Source organism: Caretta caretta, chromosome 15 (assembly GCF_965140235.1).
Source record: "Caretta caretta isolate rCarCar2 chromosome 15, rCarCar1.hap1, whole genome shotgun sequence".
NCBI lineage: Eukaryota > Metazoa > Chordata > Testudines > Cheloniidae > Caretta > Caretta caretta.
In genome coordinates, this window is record NC_134220.1 from 22,736,628 (window position 1) to 22,763,702 (window position 27,075).

Below are 27,075 nucleotides of genomic sequence, written 5' to 3' on the forward strand. Positions count from 1 at the left end.
GCATGGCTCTCTGTTTAGTCAATGGCATCTTAAATGTCATTTGTCTAGCTGTGCATCTCCATTTAGTCAGTGTGTGGCTCTTATCATTTATTTAGATTTTTTTTTTAATCCAACCATCTGGGTTGACAGTGTTGTGTTGTCCAGCTCCAACATCCAGCTAGTGTGGGACAGATTAGATACAGAAATCATTGTGATAATATTTTCATCTGAGCTAATAGCAGATGCGTGAGACTGCAAGCATATTTTCACCCTGCTAATAGAGGCTCAGATTCGGATCTCAATTACACTGGTATAAATACATTGCCTCCAGCATAACTGAGATTAGAATTAGTCCTGAAGTGACGCAAATAATTACTTTACTTTCACGTCTTTGAGAAGATTCCACATTTCAGAGGGACATCATAGATTTGACGGAAAGACCATACCCACGCCGGTATTTTCAAAGTGAGAGAACTTCCGTTATCTGACTAAGGACTATGTAACCCTTTAAAAGAGTTTAAAAGGGAGAGTTGAAGGGAAAAATGTTAAGAATTCTATCTAAGCATCAAACAACTGCACTTTTGCCAGCTATTCTATGTTGAAGCTGTATCACAGACCAAGAGAACTTTCCTTTCGGCCACCATTGAAGCTGTCAAATCCCACCCACAGCAGCTAAACTGCGACATCAATCCCAAGGCATCAGAACCAACTACCAAATGCCTCAACGAACTGTGACCGTACTGCAGGGAAAAGATCACACACAGTAGGAAGACTTTCCAAACAACCTGGATCCTCCCAGCCTGCCCTGACCAACCATTAGCCTGCCTACATTCCAGCACCTTCACTATCACAGTTTTGGATACCCTAAAAGACTCTCAACCCAAGTCCTGCCAATCCGACCCATGCCTTTCCAGTCTGTGAAAGAGTAATGAGTGGAGCTGTGCAAATGACTGTTTTTCAGTTTGCTGGCTGTTCTGAGAAAAATGGTATATTTATATATTGTTTTGGGTGAACTCAAAATGAATTTTTCATGAAAACTAAAAAGAAAAAATATATAATTCTGGATCAAACAAGTCATTTGACCCAAAAGAAAATGCTGAGCTTTTAAAAATGTATTATTTAAAAAAAATAAAATGGAAGAAATGGCTAATCAAAAAGTTCTTTTGAATCAAAAGAATTGAAATGTTTTGTTTTATAAATGACCAGACAAAATGTTTCGCTTTTTTCAGAAGTTTTGTTATGTTTTCCCCACTCCACCGCCTGGCCAAGACAATTTGGTGAATTCAACACACACTTGCTAAATATTTTTGTCAACCTGAATCTGTATTTTTTTTAGCCAGAAAAAATTTTGGCCAAAATATTTCAGCCAGATTTAATCATAACCAGTTGGTGCTACTCATGAGTGAAATAGTCCATGCCTCCTTCAAGGAAGGAACCTTCCCTTCCTCCGTCAAAAAACAATATTTGGACCACCCCTGAAGAAACCCAAGCAGGAATACATTGTTCCTAACCAACAACAGCTGAATGCCAAACCACCCCTCCTGAGAAGCTTATCCAAAGGCTAACTTCATGCTCCCCTAATTGAAGCCAATATCCTAGACCTGACACAGTCTGGAGTCAGGCCGGGATATGGAAGTGAAACTGCTTTAGCGGCACTAAGGGTTGATCTTCTACTGTCAATGGATAGAGGGAAGACACCTGTTCCCATCCTCCTGAGCCTCTCTGCAGCATTCGATATGGTCACCTGTCAGATGGTGCTGTGTTCCTTGGGAGGAGTAGCAGGGGGTCAGGGCAACGTGCTACCATAGTTTGAGTCCTGCCTCTGAGTAGTGATGGAAACCTGCACCTCCACCATGAGACCCAGAAGGATCGACTCTCTCCCAGGTCCTGTTCAACATCTACGGGCAATCATTAAGTGAAGCAGCCAGATAACAGGGACTCAAGCTCTATCTATCCTTTCCCTTATGTGACTACACCCTTTCCAACCAAGATGGCCCTGTGCTTGGATGAGATCAGCTCATGAATGAAGAACAGCTGGCTCAAGCTGAACCCGAGCAAGACATGGATGCTGCTGCTGGGCAGGGGAAAATATTTGGAGGAGTTTGCAGCCATGGTGCAGTCTCCTTTCATCATACACAACCATGCAGAAGAAAAAAATATTGCTTCAAGCCATTTATGTAGAACCAGTGAGGCTATAGGAGAAGGCATATCTGTCAAAGAGCCAGTGAGCATGAATTAGGGAGCAAAAGTATCTTCCTTTCTAGTTTTGTTTATAAAGATTTATTGTATTGTACATGCACACCTGAGTGGTGTGTGTAAATTTTTCTTTTTGCATGTTCAGTCAGAAGCAAGAGTTCCCTCTTTCCAGTTGCTACAAATGACATTGCCCATATGAAAACGCTGATAGTTATTTGCATGTGCAGTTGTTCTCTAATTGTTTATCTTAAAATATGTCCTTCAGACCAGGAACATAGGTGGCAGTGCATTTAGAGAACACACATCTAATATTGTCAACCTAAAATATTTTTTTAAAAAAGCAACCACCTGAGTCAGTCCCTCCCCCCCCCCCAAAAAAAGAGCAGAAGATCTTAAATACGTGTTAGGTCCTTTTTATCTGCTTTCCAAACCTTTAGGGTCCACTTGAGTCCAGTTTGAAGACTTTACTCTGGAATGATGAGAATTAGAAATACATACTTTTTAAAAATGAAAGCTGAGATTTTTCTCTTAATCACAAGTCTCCAGGAGCTGGGGCTTTATTGAAAATATTGCCAGATTTGCAATAAAACCTTAAGAGTTGGCAACACTGCCTATATTGTCATACATATAGCCAAGCCTTGAAATCCTTTTTTATTCAGTCCTTAAACAAGTCATTTATTATTCTTAGCATGATTGGTGTACACTAGCAGCTATACTGGGCTATACAAAGAATGTTTTCTCTCTTCAGTGTAACATTACAAAGGTCACACTGTGGGATTTTGAACAATCCCTTATCGTGCTCCTAAGAACCTTGAAATCACTGAGCAACCAAGGCCACGATTTTCAGCAGGGACTAGTGATTTGAGGGTGCACTCACCTTTCGAAACATCAGGCCCCAGTAAGGTGGTAAGCGCTAATGTAAAGAGCTATACAGATCAAGTAATTTGCAATGCACAACAAGAAGTTTTATTGGTCCTACAAAACCCATGATCTCTATACCAGTATATATGTCAACAGTTAATTGATTAGGTGCCAGTTGATAGTGCTCAAGCATACTATACATTCTCGAGTGCCACCTGAGCTACTAATTAATTTTCACATATGTAGAGTTATAAAGCGCTCCTGTAACGATACCAAATATTGAAGCAACCTAAAACACTAGTCACTGCTGAAAATCTTGGCCCAAAATCTGAGTTTAGAGAAGAGCTCATTAATTCACCCATCCTCCTTCTCTTTATCAGGTCAGCACTTTTTTCCCCCTCAAAAGTTGCTTCCTGGGCCTGAGTAGAAATTTACCAGCTCCCTTACCCATCACTATTTGCCTGTTTTTCAATTAACCTTGAACTCTTAACTGAGCTGTCTTCATCTCATAATGGATGCATTAGAATTTTACCTCAAAAATCATTATAATGATGATAACTCTGGACTGAAGCCTGGACAGCCAGTGCCTAGGTCTAAGGGGCAATGCACAGTGCTAAGTTAGCCTCAGAGCTGAAAAAAGAAACCTACCTTTTTTGGCCAGCCAGTTGCTAATATTTCTTATAGGTGGTGGCCTCAAAGATATAGACCTTAGGGCCAGGATTCTTCTGGTGTTTGAGTTGGGTTGACTCACGGCTGGCTACACAGCACGTTTTGTTGTTTTTTTTTTGTTTTTTATTTTATTTTAAACACCACAGTGGAATTCAGAGCTTTAAAACTCCTTCCTTTTGCAGTGGATTTTTATGAGGCCTCTCCAAGCTTACAGGAAGCCATTTATATAGCCGTTGGAACTGATTTATCCATTTTATTTTCTTCAGAGAGGAGACTCTGGGTTTTTCTTTTATCTGGGGCTTAATTGCTTTCATTGTGGTTTTTGTTTTGTTTAAGCAAGAAGACTGGCATGAAGGGAGAAAATATTTTGGATGAAAACGTTTGTGGAAAATACTCCATCTTTGATTTTTTTTTTTTTGAGTGCCAAGAAAATAAAATCAACTTTTGATAAATAGGTTAGTCAAAAATTTGAAATCCAGAAAATGTTGACCAACTTGTTCTACTTGCCACCCAGACTCCTTCTACAGCCCCTTCGCAGCAAATAGTCTCTGCTTGCATGAGTCCCACGTGAGCAAGGGCTACTTGCGTGATTAACAGTTTACATGATGAGACCCCACAAGCAAATGGCAAGGAGACCAGTGCCTTTTCCAAAGTGGTGAGTCGAAGGAACTAGTTTAGTCTATGGAGTCACAAGTAATGGTGGGGGAACCTTAAATGGGTTGGAGCAGTTACTCAGATAAGAGGGACTTTGTATGGAGGCAGAGAAGGAATGACTAGCTGTTAAATGAGCCCAGGCACTGTCCTTTATTTTCTGTGGGCCACTAGTGGATTCAGATTAGTATGTACTATGGCTCAGATTCTCAAAAGTATTTTAAGCACCACAGTGGAATTCAGAGCTTTAAAATCCCCATCCATATACGAAGGGGCCTATATTACTAGGCAATGTCCCATTCTTTCTTTGTGCTCCTCTGACTGTATCCAGCTGTTGTCTCTTAGCCTGAAAACTCTTTGGAGCAGGGAATATCTTCTTGATTTGTATTTGTACAGCACCTAGCACAATGGGGTCCTGGTCAGTGATGGCTGCTCCCAGGTGATACTGCAATACAAATGAATAATAATGGTGGGGAAGTTCAAAAGATACCAACCCAAGGCTATCTCAGTGATCTCTGATCTGTCTCATCCTCATTCTATCTGCTATCTAGGCACTTCCACCCAAAGTTTTCAAACTTGGTGGCTTTAAATTAGGCATCTAAATAAGTGGCTGGATTTTCAGATGTTCTGAGGCCTCCTGGGTTCCATTAGCTTCAGCTGAGAGCTGAGGCCCTGGCTGCCATCTTGGCCAACAGGCCCAGGGTCTCCAGAACTAACCTCATGAGTCTCTACTGCTTGAGCTAAAGTTCCAGGCTCTCTAACTGAGAGAGACTCATCCTCTGTGGGTCAGGCACAGAGGGGTCAGCATGTATTACAGGTACAAGTAAGTTATACTGATGACACTCAGAGAGTTTGATAAATCAGGCCAGATACTTAGATGGCACCCAACCTTAGGCATCCCAGTTTAAAAATGTAAGCCTTCAATCTTACAACTTAGCAGAGGAAACAGAAAGGAGGGAAAATCACCTTTCAGTTATGTATTTAATAACCTCATTAGCTCCTACCTCTAATATCCATCACCACAGTGTGAATGCATTGATTGTATAATCTAAGTTTGGCAAACCAAGTAGCCTCCACAACTGCTCCTGCCTAGGTTGAGTGCAAGGGGGTGCACAAGATAGATGTAGTCTGTCTTACTGTACATATTTACGTGTGTGTTAGCATAAAACTGCCAACAACTACAGAGTAATCAGTCTGCTGGTGCTGCAGAATCCACTCCAGGTGTTATAATTACCACAGATTTTTTTTTATTTCCTATTTTTTCACAGTAATAAAAATACAGAAACCAATGTAGATACGCCCCCTGCTTTTCAGGAAGAGGTTTTTTCACACATACACACACACACACGTACATAATTAATTGTAAAGGAACTTGGTTAGAAAATGCAATTGATCTCTGCTGAAAGTCAATCTGATTAAAATATTATTGTTTTAAAAAACCATTTTGGGTGGAAAAAATGGAGCGAAAGGCAGTGAAATGTGTTTCCACAGCAACATCTGTTTCACTCTTACTGATAGTAATAATAAACGAAATTAAAGTCCTTGAAATGGAGGTATCTCCCTTACAACAGCACTGTTTCCATGTAGTGCCATGGAACAAACTCAGATCCAATGGCTAGCTTGGCTTATTCTGTGAATTCCAGGATTTTATTTTCTTTATCTTGCTGGATCTTGGAATGCTTCTTTGGAGTTTGATTCTTCACCCTTTAGCTTATTCTACTCAATGAGTAGTCCCAAGGGTTCTACTTGCACTTGGAAGCACTTACTTAAGCAAGTTGCAAAATCAAGGCCTAGATGGCCAACTGATGCATTACACGGTGTGGTCTCAGACTATTTAAGCCTCCAGAATTTTATACAGCAATTCCTGTGTATGTAAATCTTACTGGCCTTGTGGAATACAGGAGATATTACATTATTGATGAGAACTGAACCATGAGATTTTGACCCACAATTCCAGATTTACTATTAATAGCTGTTCTGTAATCCCAAAGGTAACATTCACAGCATGGCAAAGACAAAACATAAAACACCTGCTCCTCCCAAACCCTCTATTATTCTAAATTGGAATCATGGACATGCCAAAGGTTCCGATCAGGATCAGGGCCTCATTATACAAACACACAAGTAAACAGTGCTTGCCCCAAAGTGCTTACAACCAAAGTATATGCAAGTGCCAACGGGGGAGCATAAGGAAGCAAAGAGACAGTACTGGATGCTGCTACAAGATTTTTTTCTCTTCTCCCCTATCTCCTGTGAAGTCCTGTATCAAGCGGCCGAGCACCCTCAACTCTCATTGAGCCGTTAGCATCTCTCAGAATCGGGCCCTTGCAAGTCAAACCAGATGCTCTCTTTAAGTTTTCGGATTGTAGAAGAGCACTCTCCTCCCACAATGCTCAGCAATATTCCTAATGTACCTGGCAAATTAATCTTGGCCTTTCGCCTCCTTACCTCTGACCCTCATGGTGGATGGCGGCATGACGGCATTTGCAGTGCTGGATTAACAAGCGGCTCTGTGACAGGATTCAAAAGGCATTTGTAGCTTTAGGCCACCAATATCCAAGGGAGATTTAGTAATTTTCTAATTCCAGTGGATAACCAACTCTGTGTGGAACTGAACTAATTAAAATGTGTCTAATTAAGTCATTGGGTTCTGCTGGGAAATGGCAAGTACGCGAAGTTGCAGGCCTTTTTAGAACCCATATTGCACCAGCATTATTCAACCATCCCTTTGTGATTAACACACAAATGCAGTTTCATATGTATTCGTGAGGGAGGGGGAATGCACCCTAGCTTGACTCCAACATCAAGAGCAACTGAATTCCAACTTTACCTTTAACGGCCCCCTTCAAACACCTGCTTATTTAGTTCTTCATAACCTAACTTTGCTACTAAATGCTCTTCCGCCGCCAGGCATTTGTTATGGAATTCAGTGCTTGGGATATCAATCCAGCGGCACAAAGCCTTCTGTTGATCCACAGAGCAGGCAAAGCGTGGACAGCTGCAGTGCAAACCTCCCCACACATACCTGCCTCTTTGTACAAGAACTTTTTTTTTTCTACCCAATGCCATGCAGTTGCAGGAGGAACCTGACATATAGGAAATTACAGACATAGACCTATACATGGGCACACAAGAGAACATAAGAATGGTCCATCTAGCCTAGTATTCTGTCTTCTGACAGTGGCTGGTGCTGGATGCTTCAGAGGGAATAAATAAAACAGGGCAATTATCACGCGATCCACACACATACACACACACACCCCGTTGACCAGTCCCAGCATCTGGCAGTCAGGTTGGTGGGACTGCTCACCATTAGGCCAAATTCAGTGCACTCATATAAAGCCATGGTATTTGGGACTGTATGCAGGTGGAGCGTCAAATGCACCTCCTAACTCAGATTCAGGCTGCAGGGCTACCATGCTGCTGTCCCCACCGTCACTGTTGAAGCCTGCAGTTGAGAGCTTCTCAAATACACTGTGCATACACTGGGAGGATTTGCCAGTATAGCTACACTGGCAAATCTTTTCTAGCGTAGACCTGGCCAAAGAGATTTTCTAGGGGCATTATTATGTACTGTAATTAGATGTGTAGGTGCTACAAATGGTGCTTGCAAATAATGGTACCTGCAAAAAATGGAAGCCAATTTGAGGGACTTCTGAAGGCCAGGGACAGCACGTTTATTTGTCAGATGCACTAGGTCATGCGTTCTTACCCTCAGGTTGTAAGCTCTTCCCACAGGAAGGGGTCCCAGTTGGATCTTGGCTATATGGGACGGATCCCACTATGGAAAAGAAGTTGTGGTCTGAGAAAGGTCAAGGAACCACTGTATTAGATAATCCCTTACCCTCTCTGAATGGTTAAGACATTGCATTTCTCACTCAGCTTGCAAATTAGTTTGGATGATGGCACAACAAGGACTGCCAAGGATGGACTTTCTGAGCCTGTGAAAGCCTACAGGGGATCTATGGAAAGCTGTATGACAAGTGTCTTGCTCCCAGGGACCTGGGAAATGTTACACTTATTAACAATTCATTGATATCATGAACCTTAAGGCTCACTTATGATTGCATATTACTCCATGGTAATTCAGGGACATTTTTACAGAGTAAATGTCAAACCATTAATTTTATTTAAAAAATACCTTTCTGTTCTTTCTATTTACGACACATTGGATGTTATTTCATTAACCACATTACTATTCCAGTGCCCCAAATCCAAAACACAGACTCTAGCGATACCTACAGAATACATCAATGTGAAGCAGGTCTGATCTAGAACACCCTGTCAGTGAACCTAGTAGACAAGAGGATAGGGACCCAGGAGACCTGGATTCTAGTCCTTACTCCACCCCGACCTGCTGCATGTTTTGGGCAAGTCACTCATCCATTTCTTTACATTCTTACAGAGTCTCCCTTGTAAATTTGGACTCACTCACTCCCACCTCTGCTCGCTCTCCCCCACCCTCACTTTCACCAGGATGGGGCAGGGGGTTGGGGTGTAAAAGGAGGTGAGGGGTGCAGGGTCTGAGATGGAGTTTGTATGCAGGAGGGGGTCTTTGGGCTGATGCAGGGAGTTGGGGTTCAGGAGGGGTTGCGGGCTCTGGGAGGGAGTTTGGGTGCAGGAAGGGCCTCGGGGTGGGGGTTGGGGTGCAGGAGGGGGGTGGGCTCTGGGAGGGAGTTTGGGTGTGGGAGGGGGCTCAGGGCTGGGGCAAGGGGTTGGGGTGTGTGAGGGGGTGATGGGTACAGGCTCTGGTCGGGTGGTGCTTACTTTGGGCATTTCCTGGTCGGTGGTGCAGCAGGGCTAAGGCAGGCTCCCTACCTGCCCTGGCCCCGTGCTGCTCCTGGAAGTGGCCAGCACGCCCCTGTAGGGGTGGCAGGGGGCACAGGGAGGCACTGCACACTGCCCTGCCTGCAGGTATCGCCCCCACAGCTCCCATTGGCACAGTTCCTGGCCAATGGGAGCTGTGGAGTTGGTACTTGGGGGGGGGTGAGGAGTGTGCAGAGACCCCCTTGCCTCTGCCTCAGGGGCCACAGGGACATCCTGTCTGCTTCCAGGAGAGGCGCGGGGCCAGGTAGGGAGCCGGCCTTAGCCCCTCTGTGCCGCCAACTGAAGTGTGGGGGAAATGGCAGGAGGTCCTCTCAATATCCAGCCTTCTAATTGATCATGAACATCCTTATCAACATTCTGGGCCTGACCCAGCACCCTTTCTCTCCTGCGTCGTGCCAGTGGAGTGAACTGGATGGCTTGGATGAATAAGACTACTCAGATGAGATGCTTTAAAATGTGATCAAGGAGATGGGCCAAACTTGGAACCCTCTCACCTGTGCAGCTAGTGAGTGGATAGGCCACAAAACAGCCATTAGAGGATAACAATGGTCAGTCACTAGGAACCAAATGTAGGTTGGCAGCTGTTGACATCTGATGGCTGTTTGATGGCCTGTGTGAAATGAGCCTGGTGGTCTCGCTCCAGTTCCAAGTAGCATTGACTGGCATGAGTCTTGGTACCCTTTGGGAGAGGCCAAGGACAGAGTGGACTATGGAGATTGATCTACTCTCTCACACCTACAGGGGAGTGGGGAGAATCCTTGCAGAATAGGTTGGAGGCACATTGGCTAAGCAGATTGGGAAGTTTGCCTTTCTATTGCCCATGCAAGACCTGGTCTATGGATTAAGAGAGGGCTTGGTCTTGGAGGATCCTGGTCTAGCGCACTTCATGAAGGCTAAATCCACAATACATTTTTTAAAAACTGCAAAATAAACAGACCATGAAAATGAATGAGGAAAGAATGGCAGAAAAAGCATGGTATTTCATGATCAAAGTTAATCAGGGTAGTGGTGACAGCTTTACACCACTGCTTACTAGGATCTATCAAGCTTCCCTTGAGATGGGCATCTCACTCCAATGATTGGGGTGGAATGTGGTGGAACAATGGTGGCAATGTTGCATGCACTTTGGTAATGATTGACTTTCTCTGGTACATGGCAGGATGTCAATTTAGCACAAAACAAAGCCCACAAAGTGTCCAAGAATTAAATACACAGCATATTGTCTCGGTCTCTACTCACTACTACACGGATGGGGGAGGGGGACAAATCAAGCCGGCAAACAATGAGGATAACGTACAAAACTGTGCATCTGTTATGGGACATACATCACTGCCCTAATCTCAACTCTAGGCCATTTGTGTAACTATGAGTAATTGCCTCTTCCGAACTGTGAAACAGGAGCTGTTACCAGATTAATGCATTTTTCAGGAGCAGATTCCACTCACCCTGTAAAATTAGTCAAATTATTCATGTCATACATAAGGGTTTGAGTCATAGAGGAAATAATTTATAGGTGACTTGGTAGGATCAGGGGTATTTCTTTGTGAGGTTAAAGGCTTTGCCATGCTGGAGCTGGCCATTGGTTCATACAGTCCAGTAGCCGACCTCTGCTAGTTGATGCTGCAGAGGAAGATTGAAACCTGCATGATACAAGCTGGTTAATGGACAGGTGGGGGCCCCATAACGCCACAGGAAAAGATGAATAGAGAAACAGGTAGAGCTGTGGGTGGAGACAGGTAATTATGGCTTGTGAAGGATTTTGATATTTTGAAATTTGGTTTCATTTCGATTTGGAACAAAAAAAATTTAAATATCCCGAATTCTCCACAAAAAGGAAATGTATCCCCAGCTCTGGGGCCATTCTGCAGATGGGTTGGCCTGGACCTGTGGTCCCCAACAGCCCTGGGGTCCCTGGCTCAGCGACAATCTGGCAGGTGGGCTGTTGAGGAGCCAAGTGGGTGAGCTGGCAGGACACCAGGCGTAGTTCTCCTGGATCCCTGCCTGTGTGTTCCCTCAGAAATCAAATCGTCTCTGGGAAGCCATCCAGTTTTGAAGAATCTGCAAAAGCCAATGCAAAAATGTTGGGTTGGAATAGCCAGCTCGAGTCACAGCCCCTGTGCACCACTACCTGGCGTGGTCTTGCCAGCCTGAATGTGTGTGCGCTCACTGGGACCGATACACCTCTAAGCAACAGGACCCAGCAAAGTGTCTGTGTGTTGCGAGGGCGAGGATTGGGGGCAGAAGAAGATGTAGGAAATGCCTTATCCCCCTGCCTGCAAGAGGCACAGTCCCTCTTCAGGAGAGGGAGAAAAAGAATGGAAATTTTGTCCCTCTCAGCTATTGTCAGGGAGCAAGAAGGGGACTTAGGTTTGGCTGAGGAGTGAGGAAGGGGCATGCCAGGATTAAGATTGGGGCTAGGTCCTCTGTTTCATAAGCAATGGAAGAAACCCACCTACTGCCAATTAACCTAATCAATCTAGTGATGTCTAACCTCTCATCTCTGTAACAGCTGGATGCAGTATGAAAAAAGTGTTTTAAAATATACTCATTTTTGTAAGAATCCCTGTAAAGTTTGAAGTACTCAGATCTGAGGGTGGTGGTCCTGGTGGTACAAAGAACCTGGATGGATGAATAGCTAGAAAATAAATGGCAGATCCCCAAAATACAAAAGGGATGGGGGGGGGGGGAAATGACACTCTGCTTTGCCAAAGTGGTTCTGTTAAAAATACTAATCTATTTATACAAGTCCATCCAAAAAATTCCCTAGCAATATCATATAACCTTAATTGAGTCTAATTGTTATGGCCACCTCTGCTCATTCTTTTGTGAAACCCACAGTGTTACAGAAACCCAAGAACGGTTCCCGTGTCATTCTGCTCTGATGGCTGTTCTAAGTGGTGCTAAAGTGTCAGTCATTACTCACATGGCAATTTGGCTGCACCTCTTTCCCTAGAACAGTGTTCACGTTCTCAGCCCCCTATTCCATTATTTGTATTACCGTTGCACCTGGAACCCTGGCCATGGCCCGGAATCCCATTGTGCTGGTCGCTGTACAAGCGGAACAAAGAGACAATCCCTGCCCCAAAGAACAACCTAAGTATAAGACAAAAGACAACAGAGGTGGAGAGACAGATGGTGGGGAGGAGAGAGTAGAAGGCAACAGTGAGACACTATTGGACAGCACAACAGGTTGTGGTCTCTGCACCAATACGTTTCCAGAGGTAGGATTATTACGATACCCAACCTATAACAGTGTTGTCTCTTTACTCTTTGAACACTAATCCCTTCTCCTCAACTGCTCTGATCCTTTCTCAGCGAAACCAAGGAGAGTTTTACCAATGACTTCAACTGAAGCAGGAACAAATCTTTAGGACCCTGATCCTGCACGGTCATGTGTCACTTGTCTTCATTCACACCGGTCCCGAGTGGGCAGAGGTGAGATACAGGATTCTGGTAGCAGCTTACACCAGCTTCACACAGGCATCAGTGACTTGGCTCAAGGAAGTGGAGACTCAAGCTCTAGGCCTTGAGCAGAGCAATGCCTGTTGACTTTCACTGGGGCCATGTGGTGAAAACCCTGCTCACCATTACAGATGGGGAAACTGAGGTACAGAGAGGCAATATTTTCAAGCGTCCACTAATTTTTAGATGCCTACATTTTTTGGGTGCCAATCTTGAACCACATTCAGTCTGACTCTAAGTGCCTGCATGCCCACAACTCAGTCTGAAGCCAGTGGAGCTGTGGATGCTCAGTGCCTCTGAGTCTTGGGCTCTAGGTGTGTTGAGAGGGGAACCCAAACACTGAGGCAAAATTAAGGGATGCTTTTGGCTGACTGACTTGCCAAAGGTCAGCCAGGGAATCTATGACAGAGGTGGGAATAGGACCTGAGTCTCATGCCCCTGAAAACCGCTCCTTCCTCTCCATGTTTGATATTCACCAGCCCTCTTGGTAACTCTTCTGCCGAGCTTGTGAATCTATTGTACTCAAACTGGAGGACTTGGAGACAACCCTTACAATTGAAGTTCTGTCTTTTCTGCACAGACATCAGCAATCCCATGGCACTTTCTGCAGAAGTAAGAATTTACACCCACGGGCTGTGCACTACTTGTGTGACCATTTGCTACTCTCCACCAGATAGATAGCTGGTGCTTGCCCACTGCATATGGGGCAAATATGAACTTAATATCTAGGTATGTATGGGGAGGCGCTATGAGGTTAGGGTGGGATTGTGCCATGACTGGCCATGATCCTTGAGGGGTGCAACTCTCCTTGTGCCCCTTTCTTCCCACCCCACACATGCACCAATCACAATCTGCCCCACAGAGAATCAACCATAGAATATCAGGATTGGAAGGGACCTCAGGAGGTCATCTAGTCCAACCCCCTGCTCAAAGCAGGACCAATCCCTAATTTTTTTTTGTTTTGTTTTGCCCCAGATCCCTAAATGGCCCCCTCAAGGATTGAACTCACAACCCTGGGTTTAGCAGGCCAATGCTCAAACCACTGAGCTTTCCCTCCTCTCCTCTCCCCACTAATGAGAAGATGAACGATTTGGCAGCTTTAAAGGGAGAAGGGCCCTTTAGAAAAGGGAGGGGGTAATTTTTAATACTAGGTAGATAAACCGAATGCAGAATGAAAACAGCAGCACCAGCGAGCCAGGACTAGCTCTGAACTGGCTCCCGCAGCGATGCCAACGCTATTGTCAGTTAGCTGGAGCATTGGAGCTGCAGTAACAGCAAGTGTTCTGAAGAGGGGGGAGATTTTACAGCTTCAAGGCAATACCTGCAGGAGAGAGGAGGCTAGAGATGCTGTAGCCTGGAGCAAATGAGAACAAAGCCTTTCTTTTGAAACCATGCAGGGCACTAGATCAACAGGCAGCCCTGGGTTATGCTAGAGAGTTGCAGGCTTTGCCCATTGTGGTGGGTGCACTCCCCGGCTCCAGGAAATGTGTTAATCTGGCCACCTAAGCAGAGAGAATCGAGAGATACCTGAACAAACAAGGAAGCTATAGGCACCTTACAGTCACAAAAATAAGGGAGCATTTGCCCCCTCCCCGCCCCCTTTTGGTTTATATCAAATCTTTGATCCTCTTTCCCCTGGAATCTCAATCTCATTCTCTAGTGTCTGCAGAAAAGAGTGTCCACCTCTCCCCCACACCACCAGCAGACACGCAAAACGATGGGAATTCACCATACAACATGAATTTGTGCCAGTGGCTCTTTAGACTTCTGACATTCTTACTAATCAGCAACCACAGGAAGCTAGTTGATAGCTCATAAAAATATTCACCAGGGTGAAAGAAATGAATACAAAAAACGACTCAATGAATTAGTAAATGTTTGATAGTGGCCAACAGCAGAACAGGGATTTCTTATCCAGCTGCCTGTTCAAGCAGTGCATGTGTAATGTGAAGCAATGGAAAAAGCTCCCCTTTCTTATCTGTTTCGATCCAAACAGAGCCAGTTGGAATATTATTATGCAAAAATTTGGCCTTCTTTTCAGTTTGTGAAGCATTCAGACCTCAATCCTGATTTGTTATTCATGAGTATTTGCAGAATAAGCTGCATGATCAAATTTCAGCCTAGCCCTTGTTTGCTACCTATTGCAAGTGGTTGCAACCTGAAGGCTGCTCTAAATTATGCCAGCTGCCAATGGCTCCAAGGAGCTGTCCAACAGCCAAAATATAGAGGTGCTTTGGCCATACCTCTTCATCCTGGTCCTTCCCCTCTTCTGGAGACTGCACTGGCATCCTGAACTCTTACGTATGGGAAATTCCCTGGTAGCCAGCTAAACCACCTTTTTACCTGCTCCGAGCTATCAGAAAGGTGCAAAGTGACAGAACTTAATGGAGGCTCCAACTTTGGGTTTAATAAATAAATAAAGAAGCCAGTAAATTATTAATGAGCTCTAAAAGTGTCAATTCTTCAGAAGGATGTCTCTGGTGCTACCCAGGTAGTTTCCATCCAATGTCGCACCTGCACCTTTCACCAGGTGTGGCATTAACTGGGAACAAACATGGGCAGCGCTACGCCTTAACAGAGAGTGAGGCATATTGCACAGAACACTGATAGCTGGAAGATTATTGCCCTTGGCATCAGAATAATCAATAAGCAATGCCATTTTTTATGCAAAGTTTTCCATTTACCCTCCCACGCTACAAATAGATGTAGAAAAATCAGTACAAATTTGTCCAGGATGAGCCGTCAAGGATGAGAGTTATTTGGTAATTTGCATCATAATCAGCCTCTCTTCTTTTGCTACTGAATCTTCTTTGCTGACAATTTATTTTCAACATTGACATTCAGCTTAGGATCATTTCAAAACAAGTGGAGCAATTTCACTCAATTGATGCCTGCTGCTGCCGAGAGTGGGTGTGTGTGTTTTGGGAACATGCAATTGGGCAGTTATCTGATTTCCAAATCAGGAAGCAAAGGGGGTGTAATGTCATAAAAAGTGGTATGTGATAACTGGGAGCTTAACACTTTGCTCAGCCCATTCCTGCTTTTCAGCAGCAAGAAGAGCCCATCTCAGACCCTTCCCCAGCAGAAGCAAAGCAAGAGCCCATGCGATCATTTGCTTAGTGGAATAGGGGCTTTTGCAGGAGGCTTTATTGACTGACCAACAGGGGTGCTGTGTGGTGTAACTAACTGTGGAGACCCACCAGTGAAATTTAAATGTACCATAAGAATGGCTATGAAATAGTGCTGTTCCTTTAAGATACTACATGGGTTGGAGGTTCACACAAAGGGTGTGCCTCAGTTTTCACCCTAGCGTGTGAGAAGGAGAGTTAAGCCATGGGGGAGAGACAGGGGTAAAAACCTGGCTCAGGGCCGTATCAGAATCCAGGGCTGCTGTTCAGGAAAATCATGGTTTGTGAGACTGGTATATAGCGTCAAATCCTAAACCCACAGCAGGCCTGAAGGCACTGGCTGAGGGCTGGGCAGAGGTGTGCAAGCCTGCAGAGGCCCGGACAGAGGAATTCTCCCCCAGGCCATGTAGCAGCTGCTTGGCTGCTGCACAGAAACGACGCCAGCCTAATTCCCACACACACACACACCTTGCAAGGGAGAGGAGGATGGAAAGATGGCGCTGTTGCCAACCCCCGTGGTTCCTTAGTGGTGCACACTCAGCCTGCAGGCTGCCACGGAGCACACACGGAGGAGAGGTCTTCGGGGCATGCAAAACCCCTTTCATGGCCCATCTCACATCCAGCTCCATTAGTTGCAGCAGTTCCATGACCAAGGGCCCCTCTGTGGCTTCAGGGCATGGGACTGGCTATGCCCCTTGGAGAATAAGTTTCCCCTTTGCACAGATGGTGCACCTTGGTGAAGCTCTTGGTGCTATATATCATGGGCCAGTTCCTCAGCAGGTATAAATCACTGCAGCTCCACTGAAGTCAGTGAAAGTTCACTGGTTTACACCAGCTGGTCCATAGGATTGATCTGTATGAGACAATCTACCTCCAGTTGAGCTTAGACAGCTGAGGCCGGCTCTGAAGCATATACCAGCAGGAGCCAGGCTGGGCTATTGTGGAGGCCTGAATACTACTGTGCCGACACAGTGAAAACCTGTTCATCAACACACTCTTCACAGAGTGCAGTTACTATACCGGCAAGCAGTCATAGCTGTATGCTGTTTCGACAATTTGTGCTGGCATGAATAGTGTTAACAGACGCTAAGTGCAGATACACTTCCCCCAGTGAGAAATAAGCTGTGACATTTGGGCACTTATCTTGCTTTAGTTTAGGCAGCTTTTAGGGGAACTATTGGTTTTTTTAGCTTATTAAAAACTTTGACATCTTAGAAGAATGCACAGAAGGTGCCTATGGAGGCAAAGCTGATTAAGCAGAGTTTCTTCACTCTGGCCTTTGCACCTTATTCAAAAATGTCCAACCACTCATTAATCCTTCCATCCCATCTCCTTACTCCTTGCATTGGGAGCATTTTCAGATATTCTCGTAATGACATAATAGGTTCTACTTTTCAGTTTGATTTATTGTTCCAGTTTCATTCACACGTATTGATTAGGCCATGCAAATCTAGCCCCTGGGATTTCTCTGTATGCAATGGGATGTACTTTGAGGCTGATCACTGTTAGAGCCAATCTTCCCCTCTTTATCTTCCGCTCTGTGGTGGAAGGTAGTTTGGGTTTCTTGTTAAGTATTTCTCCTGAACTCTTTGTAAACCACCAGGCATATTAAAGGTTTTTTCCTCTGACTCATATCAAAATTACCAAAGGACTTCCTAGCTACTTTGTCATCATGCCAATATTCCTTACTTCAGTAAGGTCACTCACTGCAAGAGTGTTTGCCTGTTCCAACTCCAGATCATTTGAACTATCATTAGATTCACAATCAATTCCAATCCAGCCTTAAGGTTTGTAATAGGCTATATGTGTGTTGGCTGACACTTCTTTCCCCTCTGCTTCCGGCACCTTGTGTCATGTAATGTTACTGGACCAATGGCAGGTGTACACCACAGCAAGGCATTTTGATTTTCCTTGGGGCAACATTTCCTGGCAGGTGCTTTTATTTTTTTTAAATCCTCCATTAATGAACAACCCAATAATTTTTCTATGGGCCTGATCCAAAGCCCATAGAAATCTACAAGAAAACTTCCATGACCTCAGCTGGCTTTGGATCACATCCTGTACAAACTGACCTGTTGTTCTTCAGTACCCGTGAGTAGCAGTGGCCGAAGCACACACAGATCTTCGTTCTTTTATAAACTCAGGATGAGTCCTCTGTATTGCGTACGGCCTCCAGGGATCAAGTATCCTGATTCTTACACAGTTCACTGTGTGCTACCCTTTCTGTTCCCACTCTCTCCTTGTCACACCTCTCACTGGTATGAAAAAAGGGACCCTGAATGGCAACCATCATATCAACTGAATTCAATGAGTCAAAGTTCAACAGACACCGGTCTTCCATACTGAAGCCACACGACCATCCCTTCTTCCTCCCCTTAACAGCAGGGTCACTGCTTTACCTCACCAGGTGGCAGTGTAGGGGGAACCTGCGGTCACTCTTTGCTATGGGTCTACAGCCCTGGGACTCCTAAAGAGTCGGACCATCTGCCGCAATAGCCAAAACCAAAAAAGGCCTCACTCTTTTCCCCAGTCTCTTTCTAAAGAACCAGCAGACCTGGTGGGTGTCTCATTCTTTGAAGAGCACCTAGGACTCCTCTCCCTGGAGCCAAGCTCTGCACGGCCTTCCCTCTGCAGAGCCTCTTCCGGCTTTCAGCAGGCCCTCCTGCTGCCTCCATCCCTTTTCTTGCTGTTGTCTCTTAGAATCATAGAATCTCAGGGTTGGAAGGGACCTCAGGAGGTCATCTAGTCCAACCCCCTGCTCAAAGCACTTCTCCCTGCTAGAGTGCCCCTTCCAGCCACAGCCCTCCTGCCAAAGCAGCATGCCTCCTTTCCTCTCCCAGCAGGCCCAGCTCTGAGGTGCCTGGCTCCTTGTCAGCTGACTTGACGCTTTGCCTCCACCTGGGGAGGCAGGCCAAACCTGGCACAAGTGCAGCGGAGTCACCCTCAGCCACGTTAAAGGGCTAGCTCACCCTGTTACAGCCTGTGAAGGGGATGTAAAAATACCTACCTTCCATCATGGATGTAATAATAGGCCAAACCCTGCCTACCTTACTCATGTCAGGTTAGACAAACACCTGTCAGGGATGGTCTAGATTAGGGATCAGCAACCTTTGGCATGTGGCCCGGCAGGGTAATCCGCTGGCAGGCCGTGAGACATTTTGTTTACATTGACTGTCCGCAGGCACGGTCCCCCACAGCTCCCAGTGGCTGCGGCCCACCGCTTCCCACAGCTCCCATTGGCCGGGAATTTTGCCTACTCCTGGTCTAGATAATACTTTGTCCTGCCATGAGTGTAGGGGACTGGACTCGATGACCTCTCGAGGTCCCTTCCAGTTCTACAGTTCTATGATTCTATGTCACTACCCCCCCGAAAGAGTCATGCTTGTAAATCAATGAACTCCTCCGATGAAAGGCTCTCTTTCCTATAAGTGCAAATGATTATTAATGAATTGCCATCCCAGCTCCCTGAAAGAAAATGTAACTCTCAGCATATGCTATCTTTGCAGCCATACATTCCTTGTACTTATAGATTTCCTTGTTCGTTGAGCCAGGCACGGTGCCAAGAGTAGCATTCGGAGAAGCAGTCCCCGCCCAATCCAAGCCCCTTCGGAGCTGCAGAGTGGCAAAGCCTCAGAAATGTAAATTGCAATATTTGACCCAATGTGAATTTCTCAGATAAATGATATTTCACAGCCTGGCAGTTTCCTACCTGCTGAGATGAGCATTTGCGCTGCTCTGACAGAAACGGCTTTTGATGGAGTTTTTTGTCAGTGGAACATAAATTGAAAAATTTCAGCATCTGCATCCGTCTCTAAAGCCTGATGTTCCACAGTGAGAGAAAAATGGGACATGATGGCAGGGTCTTTAAATAAAGCTTCCCCTCATGACAGATGCCACCGAGACACTCTGCGTCAGCCAAACGTTACTGGGCACAATGCAGGAAGCACTGGGTTGAATCCTGTGAAGCAGGAGGTCAGACTAGCTCGTCAGACTAGTGGTCCCTTCTGGCCTTAAAAATCTACGGGCAGCCTTGACTGGGGCCCCCAGGAAGCATCACAGCCTCTTTTTTCTAATAGGCTAATGGTGATGTCCTACATCTCCTACTCATGTGAACAGCCCCTTGAGTTTAATGGGACCATACAGGTGAGTGAGGACTACTCAGAAGTCTAATCCTGCAAAGGGCTGGGTATCCTTAACTCTCAGTGCCTTTAATGGGAGCTCAGGGCACTCAGCATCTCCCTTCTGGCTCCCCTGTGAGAAAGGGGTTTGCAGGATTGGCTAATAAGCTTGAAAGCTTATGGCCTGATCCAAAGCCAATTGAAGTCAATGGAGGGATTTCACTGAGCTTTGGATGGGGCCCTTGTTGAGTCTCCAATGAAGTCCCTGGCAAAGCTCCCACTGGGTACAGTGGGAACAGGACTGGGCCCTCAAATTACATGCATTAACACGGTTGTCTGGACTTGAAGTCGAGTGCTAAACTGGTGACGGCTGCTGCGAAGTGCAGTGTCTGGCTCTGGGGGTGAAGCCTCATCCCCAGGGGGTTGAACTCAGGCTCCACACAGGAGCGAGAAGGTCACAGCAAGATAGCAACGTGGCCTAGGGTTCCCTAACGGTTAGTAGCATTCTGGGCGGCGTCTCTGCTGGCTGGGGGATTTGGCCAGAAATGGTGACTATTCCAAGAGCAGCATGATAGGGGCTTGCCCCATGCCTGCATTATACCAGTCGCATGAATTTTACTCACACTCGCCTCACATTTTAACGCTTACGTTACCAGGACTCAGGCGCTGAAGTGCTTCTTTCCAGGAACCTTTGTAACAGCAGAATTGGGCAGCGAGACTGTGCCGATAAAACACAGGCCCACGTAGATGGCGGCAGCTCCCGGCATTCCTAGGGGCTGCCTGTCTTTTACACCCACGACCCCTTTCGATTTATAAACAAGGGTCCAGCTCCTCAGCTGGTGTCAATCAACATAACACCATCGAGTCATTTCAAGGGAGCCACACTGATTGACGCCAACTGAGGGTCAGGCCCCAAATGCGCTGTTGGTGACAGTAATTAAACAGGTGCCTGAAGTGAATTTTATGCATTTCATTTACTGGTCACCATTATGCTCCGGAAGGTAAAACAGTGGTTCTTAACCGTTTCCATGCCATGACTCTCTATTAAAACAGACATGCTTTCAGGCCCCTTCCTCCTATGCTTTTAAGATCGCAGCACATCTAATTTGAAGAAAGGCACTGGTGGAGAACCCATGGTGGAGAACCCATGAGCTAAGAGCAGCTAGCAGTAACTGCACGTTGTTGTCATAAAACATTCTGCTGCTGTTAGGATATTATTTTTCCACCCCCGTTTGCTTCAGGGAGAGTCTATGTGTTCCGTCCTGACTGGGAATAGCGGGGAGATCATTATGGCCTTGAAAAGCGAGTGAGGGGAAACTAGCCCCGTGATGAGTTGTGCAGCCAGTGTTCATAGGGATCTGCCATGTAACGTGCCACTTCCTGATGAATGGCAAATGTACATGTTAGTGCAACAGGCTGGGGTTTTCAAAGGGGCTGTTTGGAGTCAGGTGTCTAATTCTCATTGACTGTCAATGGAATTTGGGAGCTTAACTCCCTTTGAAACTCTCAGCCTGTCTACGCTGCAATCAGAGAGGTGACTGCAGCCCATGTAGACATACCCAGACTAGCTTTGATCTAACTAGTTGTGGGTACCAATGATAGTGAAGCCACAGCATCATAGTCTCCAGTAAGGTCTCTACAAGCCCACTTGGGACCCTGGGTACTTACTCAGGTGCCTCGCTTATGCTGAAGTCCAACAAAAATTACTACAGGGCCCCATGTGGGCTTTGGCTTCAGCCCCGGATGATGGGACTCATCTTTTGGCTTCATCCCCGGGCCCTGGTATCCCATTAAAAAGGGGTCACAGCCCACTGAGAACTGCTGCAATCGAGCTACATTAGAGCGAAGCTTGGATATGTCTACGGGCACTGCAATCACACCGCCGACTGCACTGCAGACATACCCTTAGAGGTGCTGTAAAGAGACACAGATTTGATTCAGGTATCATGGTGAATCAAAGACTGATAAAGGAAAGTGTGGTACATACCTGGCTCACCATCACTGAAAGCCTCTTTCCAAGAGGGCAGTAACTTGCATACTCGTCTGGAAGATGCCAGAAATTTTGTCATTACTAAAGGAAAGTAAATCTTTCCAGACAGCTATTAGTTCAAACCAACCAGCCAAATTCCAAATCTGTGGCACACAGAGAAAGATGCAGATCTTTAGTAGGTCAATCCATTACACAAAACAAACGGTGAGATTCCGATTGCTTATAAAAGATCCATGTGTTTCTTAGGAATAAAAAAAAAATGGTCTCTGAAGTCAAAGCTAACTCGAGATGCACAGCAGTGCATGAGCTCATATCTCAATAACAATCTACACTGTGTGTTAGATCTGGTTCAGAAATATGGTTTTTCATGAGAATTTTTTTTTAATTTCCCTTGAAAAATGGTTCAGTTTTTTGATGAAAACTTGAACATTTTGAGGAATTGGAATAAATTTCTTTACTCAGACTGGAATCATTTTGTTAAGCCAAACCGTTGCCTGCTAAAGATGGCTGGATTTGGCCCTAAAATAAATTCTGCCCCTGCCATTGTGAGCACATACTCTAAGCTGTATTTCCTCCAGCCGCTTGCTCTTGGTAGCCAAAAGTTTCATGTGGGATTATCAGCTGATGAAAAGTGCTACAGAAAAACTGTTTTCTTTATTATATGAAGATACCACCTCCTGCTCTGCTCCCGTCAAATCTTAGATGCCAAACTGGGTCAGACTCACTCAGAAGCAACTAAGTGCTGCAGGGAGCGGTGCCAATGACTGAATGGGTGACTAGTACTGAACCAATTCCCTAGGAGACATCAGGGTGCATTGTGTTGCTGGAGGTGTCATCCTTCATACGAGATGTAAAATCAGTGTTCCTGCCTAGTTCAGATCATTAACAATCCTTTACCACTTTTTGAAAATGTCCAAGGCCAAATTTATTTTGAGTAATAACAATCTGCCTACGTACATCCTGCCAGGATTTCCAATTGGGTATCGTACTCCTGTTTTTACCTGTTGCGCTGTATGGTTCAGTGGTGTTTCACCCCAGAGGTGGCTGCATTTTGTGGGTAGGATGCAGTGAGTGCCCATGTACGGTTGATGTATCACTTTCCTTAGCTTGTAACGTGTTTTGGGTTCCTTTGGGATCAAAGGTGCGTTGTAAATGTCAGTTATTAATCAATGCAATGTACCTACATCCAAGCCCACGTATCAACCACAGAAGCAGCACAATTACTTACGACTGGCTGCAAAAAACGTTGCCCACGTCAGAAGCACGTGATTAATAACAACAAACTGCCACAAAATCTGCCGGCCTGCTGTCCTCTCCTGCCGTCCACCATCACCACCATAGAGTGGGAGGGGAGAGGGGAATGGGTTACAACAGTAGGGTCAGAGGCAGAAGTAAAACCACTGTATTCTTCTATTCTCTCTTTAAAAAGAAGTTTATACATTTTCTCAGCAATTAGGCCGGGGAGGGTCGAGTGGTTTTTTGTTTTCTTTTTAAAATTTTTGTTTTTTTTTTAATTAAAAAAAAAAAGACAGAAACAGCCCCCCAAAAAGAGGTTAACTTTTCAAGCCATGTAAAGCATTTTAATTACAATTTATATATCATGTATAAATAAATATTACATTCTTTCAGTCTACAATGCATACTAGGCATATCTTGTTAAAACCTCCTATGTTATCAAGTGGCAGGGTCCATTTTGTCCAAGAAAATAAAAAAATAAAAAAGAAACCTACTGAGTTTAGTAATAAAAAACAAAAAACAAAAACGTAGTGGAATCAACGGGTAAAGACAGGGCTGACAAACAACGCAAGTGCTCCCTGCTAACAGTCAAGACGTAACACTGCTTTCCGAAAAAGATTTGACATGAGGACTTCTTCTGAATTATGAATAGGTTTTCTGAGTGTGGTTTCCCCCCATCATTTAGATTCTGAGCCATATCCTCATTTCGTGCAAATTGACATTAAAGTCAACAGAACGGCACCCATTTATTTGTGCCTTTATCTCCTATTTGTTTCTGATGCATTGCTGAATTCATATTTTGTTATTAAAAACATCTGATTTTCAAAGGAAGAGATTTTCCAGTTTGTGCTAGTCCAACGGAAACAGCTGAAAATAAAGTAGACCCAGATCTCTGTTGATCCTTGGTCATTTGAATGTCTCTTTCCCCAAACTCATATTATCCAGCCAAAAACTCAGCTCCCCTAACAAGAGGAAATAAAATGGGCTTGGGACAACCTGCTTCTCTATTTGTGAGTACCACTCCCCATCCTCCCTCCCAATCCCCCATGAGAACTGGTGGCACTGAAAAGATGAACAGAGCAAATTATGAATTCACTGGCTTGGCAAAAAAATAAACATTCGGCTATGCACATAAATGGGCTTTAATGGAATTGGTCTTATATTTGGTAAGTATGCAACATCCGGTCATTCCTATTGGTTATTATTTTTAAATGCAAACACAGAACAGCAATTTCTTCCCTTGGGAACTTTGGTTGTGGAAACTTAACCCACCCACACCCAAAAGCAAAATTAAATCTTCCTCCAAACAGAACAAGGTTCTAGCTAGCACAAAACAGCCGAGACCCATGTTTTCATGGTGGAATTATTAGTTTTTGCTCATCCTCTGAGTTCTTCAAATGACAAGGAAGATTGTTATTAGCTAATGTAGAAAAACAATTATTTCTTGGTCCATAAAGAACCAACTGGATTTTTTTTTTAAAAAAAGACTTATTTTAAAAAAAGCTACAAGGGGTGGAAAATAGACGGAAAAATAAAAAAAATATATCAGATAATCTCTTTCTGCTCCATATTTAATGCCAGGGACATGTTTTCACTTCAGATGAGGAAAAAGAAAGCAACTGCTTGGGTAACACTCTAAAATGTCTCTTCCTGGGTCATACTTCCATATTATTACAAATATTAAAAAGTGACAATTTGTCTGTCTTTTCTCTTAACTAACTTTCTTTCACTTATTTTTTTTAAACAAAATTTTTTGGTACCTTGTCTGTAATATTGTTGTTATTATTCTGATCCATCAGATAAATTTTCACAACCTCACCGTGCCCAGTTCATCATATTGGTTAATCTGTTTCCTTACTCCTTTCTGCTATTTCTATTCCATTGACTGCCCAAATCCATGAACAGCTGTTGGAGTAAAACAAACAAATGAACAAACCCAAAGCCATGGACAGTTTGACAAATTTCTTTCCCTGATTACAGAAACTGCCTTGTTGTTGTTGTTGATTTTTCCCCTCCTGATCCCCTCCTTCTCCCCTCTTCTGTCCCAATATATACTGTAGAACTGAAGGCATCAAGGTGTGGTTAAACCCAGAAAACCAGACAGGAGCTACACTTTGTCTTTGAACTTCTCCATGTAGTTTTTTATCTCTTTGGAGTCCCCGAGGTCCATATCCTGGCACACCCATTTAATATCGTCGTCATTGCTACTTAGGATAGAGTTGACAGTGGGACAACCATCATCAGGTGGGATGGTGGTGAAGGTTGTGAATTTTACCCGCTTTCGTTTGGATGTGGGGGAATGCAAAGGTTCCGTTTTCTGCTCTTTCCCTTGCTTCCCCCCTAAGTCAGCAGACCTATGGATCTGGCTCTGGATGTTCTTTTGAGTGCTGCCATTGAGGAGGTGGTTGCTTTCCTCATGGCCCATCCCTCGGTCTATAATAGTGGTGTGCTCGTCCTGCTGAGGTGACACGTCCACTGTGTTCTCCAGCAGCTCCGCCTCATTTCCGAGCCAGACCCAGTCGTGGGAGTGGGTCATGGTGGCTTGCCCTTCCGCCGGAACCTGCTTGTGCCGGTATTTCAATGCAAACGTTGCACAGTTTATTAGGAAGACAAGAATTGCCAGGCAGAAGACACCCAGCAGAGCATACATCCCAATTTCCAGATCGCTAAGGCCTCTGGGCGTCTGCACTAGGTCATTCTCCTCCATGCCCCCGTTGCTTTTCGGGAGGTCTACTTGAGCAGGGAAGTTGGTGAAGTCTATGGGAATGTTCTGCAGCTGGCCATCATCCGAGAGTTTACCTCCATCCAGCCTACTGTTTTTCATGACTTTGTTTTTGATTATTGACTTTGCAGTAGTGCTGACTTTTCTGATGGTACTTTCCTCTCGCTCTGCCGAAGAGCTCCCATAGTATCGCCCATCCTGGCCATACCGCTCTTGATCTGATACCTTTTGCCGCCGGTCACTCGCGTGGTTTTCAATCTCGTCGGCATCATAATCTCCGCCAGTGTGAGAGTTGGCATCATTTTGGCCGAACTTCACTTTGATGTTGCTGTTGCCCATGGCTAAGACGCTTTTCCTCTTGGATTTCTGGCAGGCTTCAGAGATCATCATGTCTACTTTGATCAATGTGCCCTGCCCTTCACCTTCTGCTGCCACAACTGGCCATTTCCAGTTAGTGCTCTGATGGGTTGAGACAACAGATTTGTCCAGCGACATGGCGGAAAGGAAGAAGTCCTTGGGGTCATAAATGTCTAATGGAGTAACTGAGCTGTCACTGAACTGGATCCAGATGCTTACTATGGCTTCCTAAAGGAAGAGGGAAATGGTTAAAGACAGGGCCTTAAATAAAACAGCTCAACTGATTGCAACTCATCAATCTTCCCAGCTCTGAAATGCAGCTGAACAAAGCAGGAGGCACTGGCTAAGTACTACGCTGAAAACAAGCTGAGTCTTGACCGATGGGGCAGAAAATTGGTCACATTTTTCATTAAAGATCCCAGCGGTATCTTTCATGGAAAGGTTTTGCAAATGGAAATGTGAAATAATTGATATGGAGAGATCATAACAACACACCCATTAAAAAAACCCAACCCATTCCTGTTGCATGAAAACTGAAAGAGACAAAACAGAAAAATTACTGGAAGCACTTGACAGAACACTTATTTTCCTGTTATTCCCCATGCAAATATGTCACATGGAGCAGTCAAATTAAACAGGGCATAAATATTGTGTCAGGGAAGAGGAAGGATGCCACAATGTCTTGAAAATGCGTCACCTGAAAGGAAACAAAAGACTTGCAAAACAGTTGTTACTTTGCCTGAGGACTGTTTGTTTTCAGCTAAACACAATTTACCCTTGAAAATAATTGTAAACCCCATTACATTTCCATGTCAGCCAAGGCAGGATGTGGGGGTTCTGCTGTGATCTCCATGATAACGATATACAAATGGTTTGGAT

The 27,075-nt window shown here is 44.8% G+C and overlaps 1 protein-coding gene across 2 annotated transcripts in view; it reads right to left on the reverse strand.

The window, feature by feature from the left end:
- Positions 1-23,434: 23,434 nt before the first annotated feature.
- Positions 23,435-27,075, reverse strand: part of LOC125623221 (transmembrane protein 132C) — a 299,990-nt gene continuing 296,349 nt past the window's right edge. For both annotated transcript variants that reach the window (XM_075120017.1, XM_048822277.2), the window contains one exon: positions 23,435-26,424. In XM_075120017.1, coding sequence (XP_074976118.1) covers positions 25,225-26,424 — 1,200 coding nt within the window. In that variant the 3' untranslated portion in view covers positions 23,435-25,224. The remainder of the gene's footprint in view (positions 26,425-27,075) is intronic.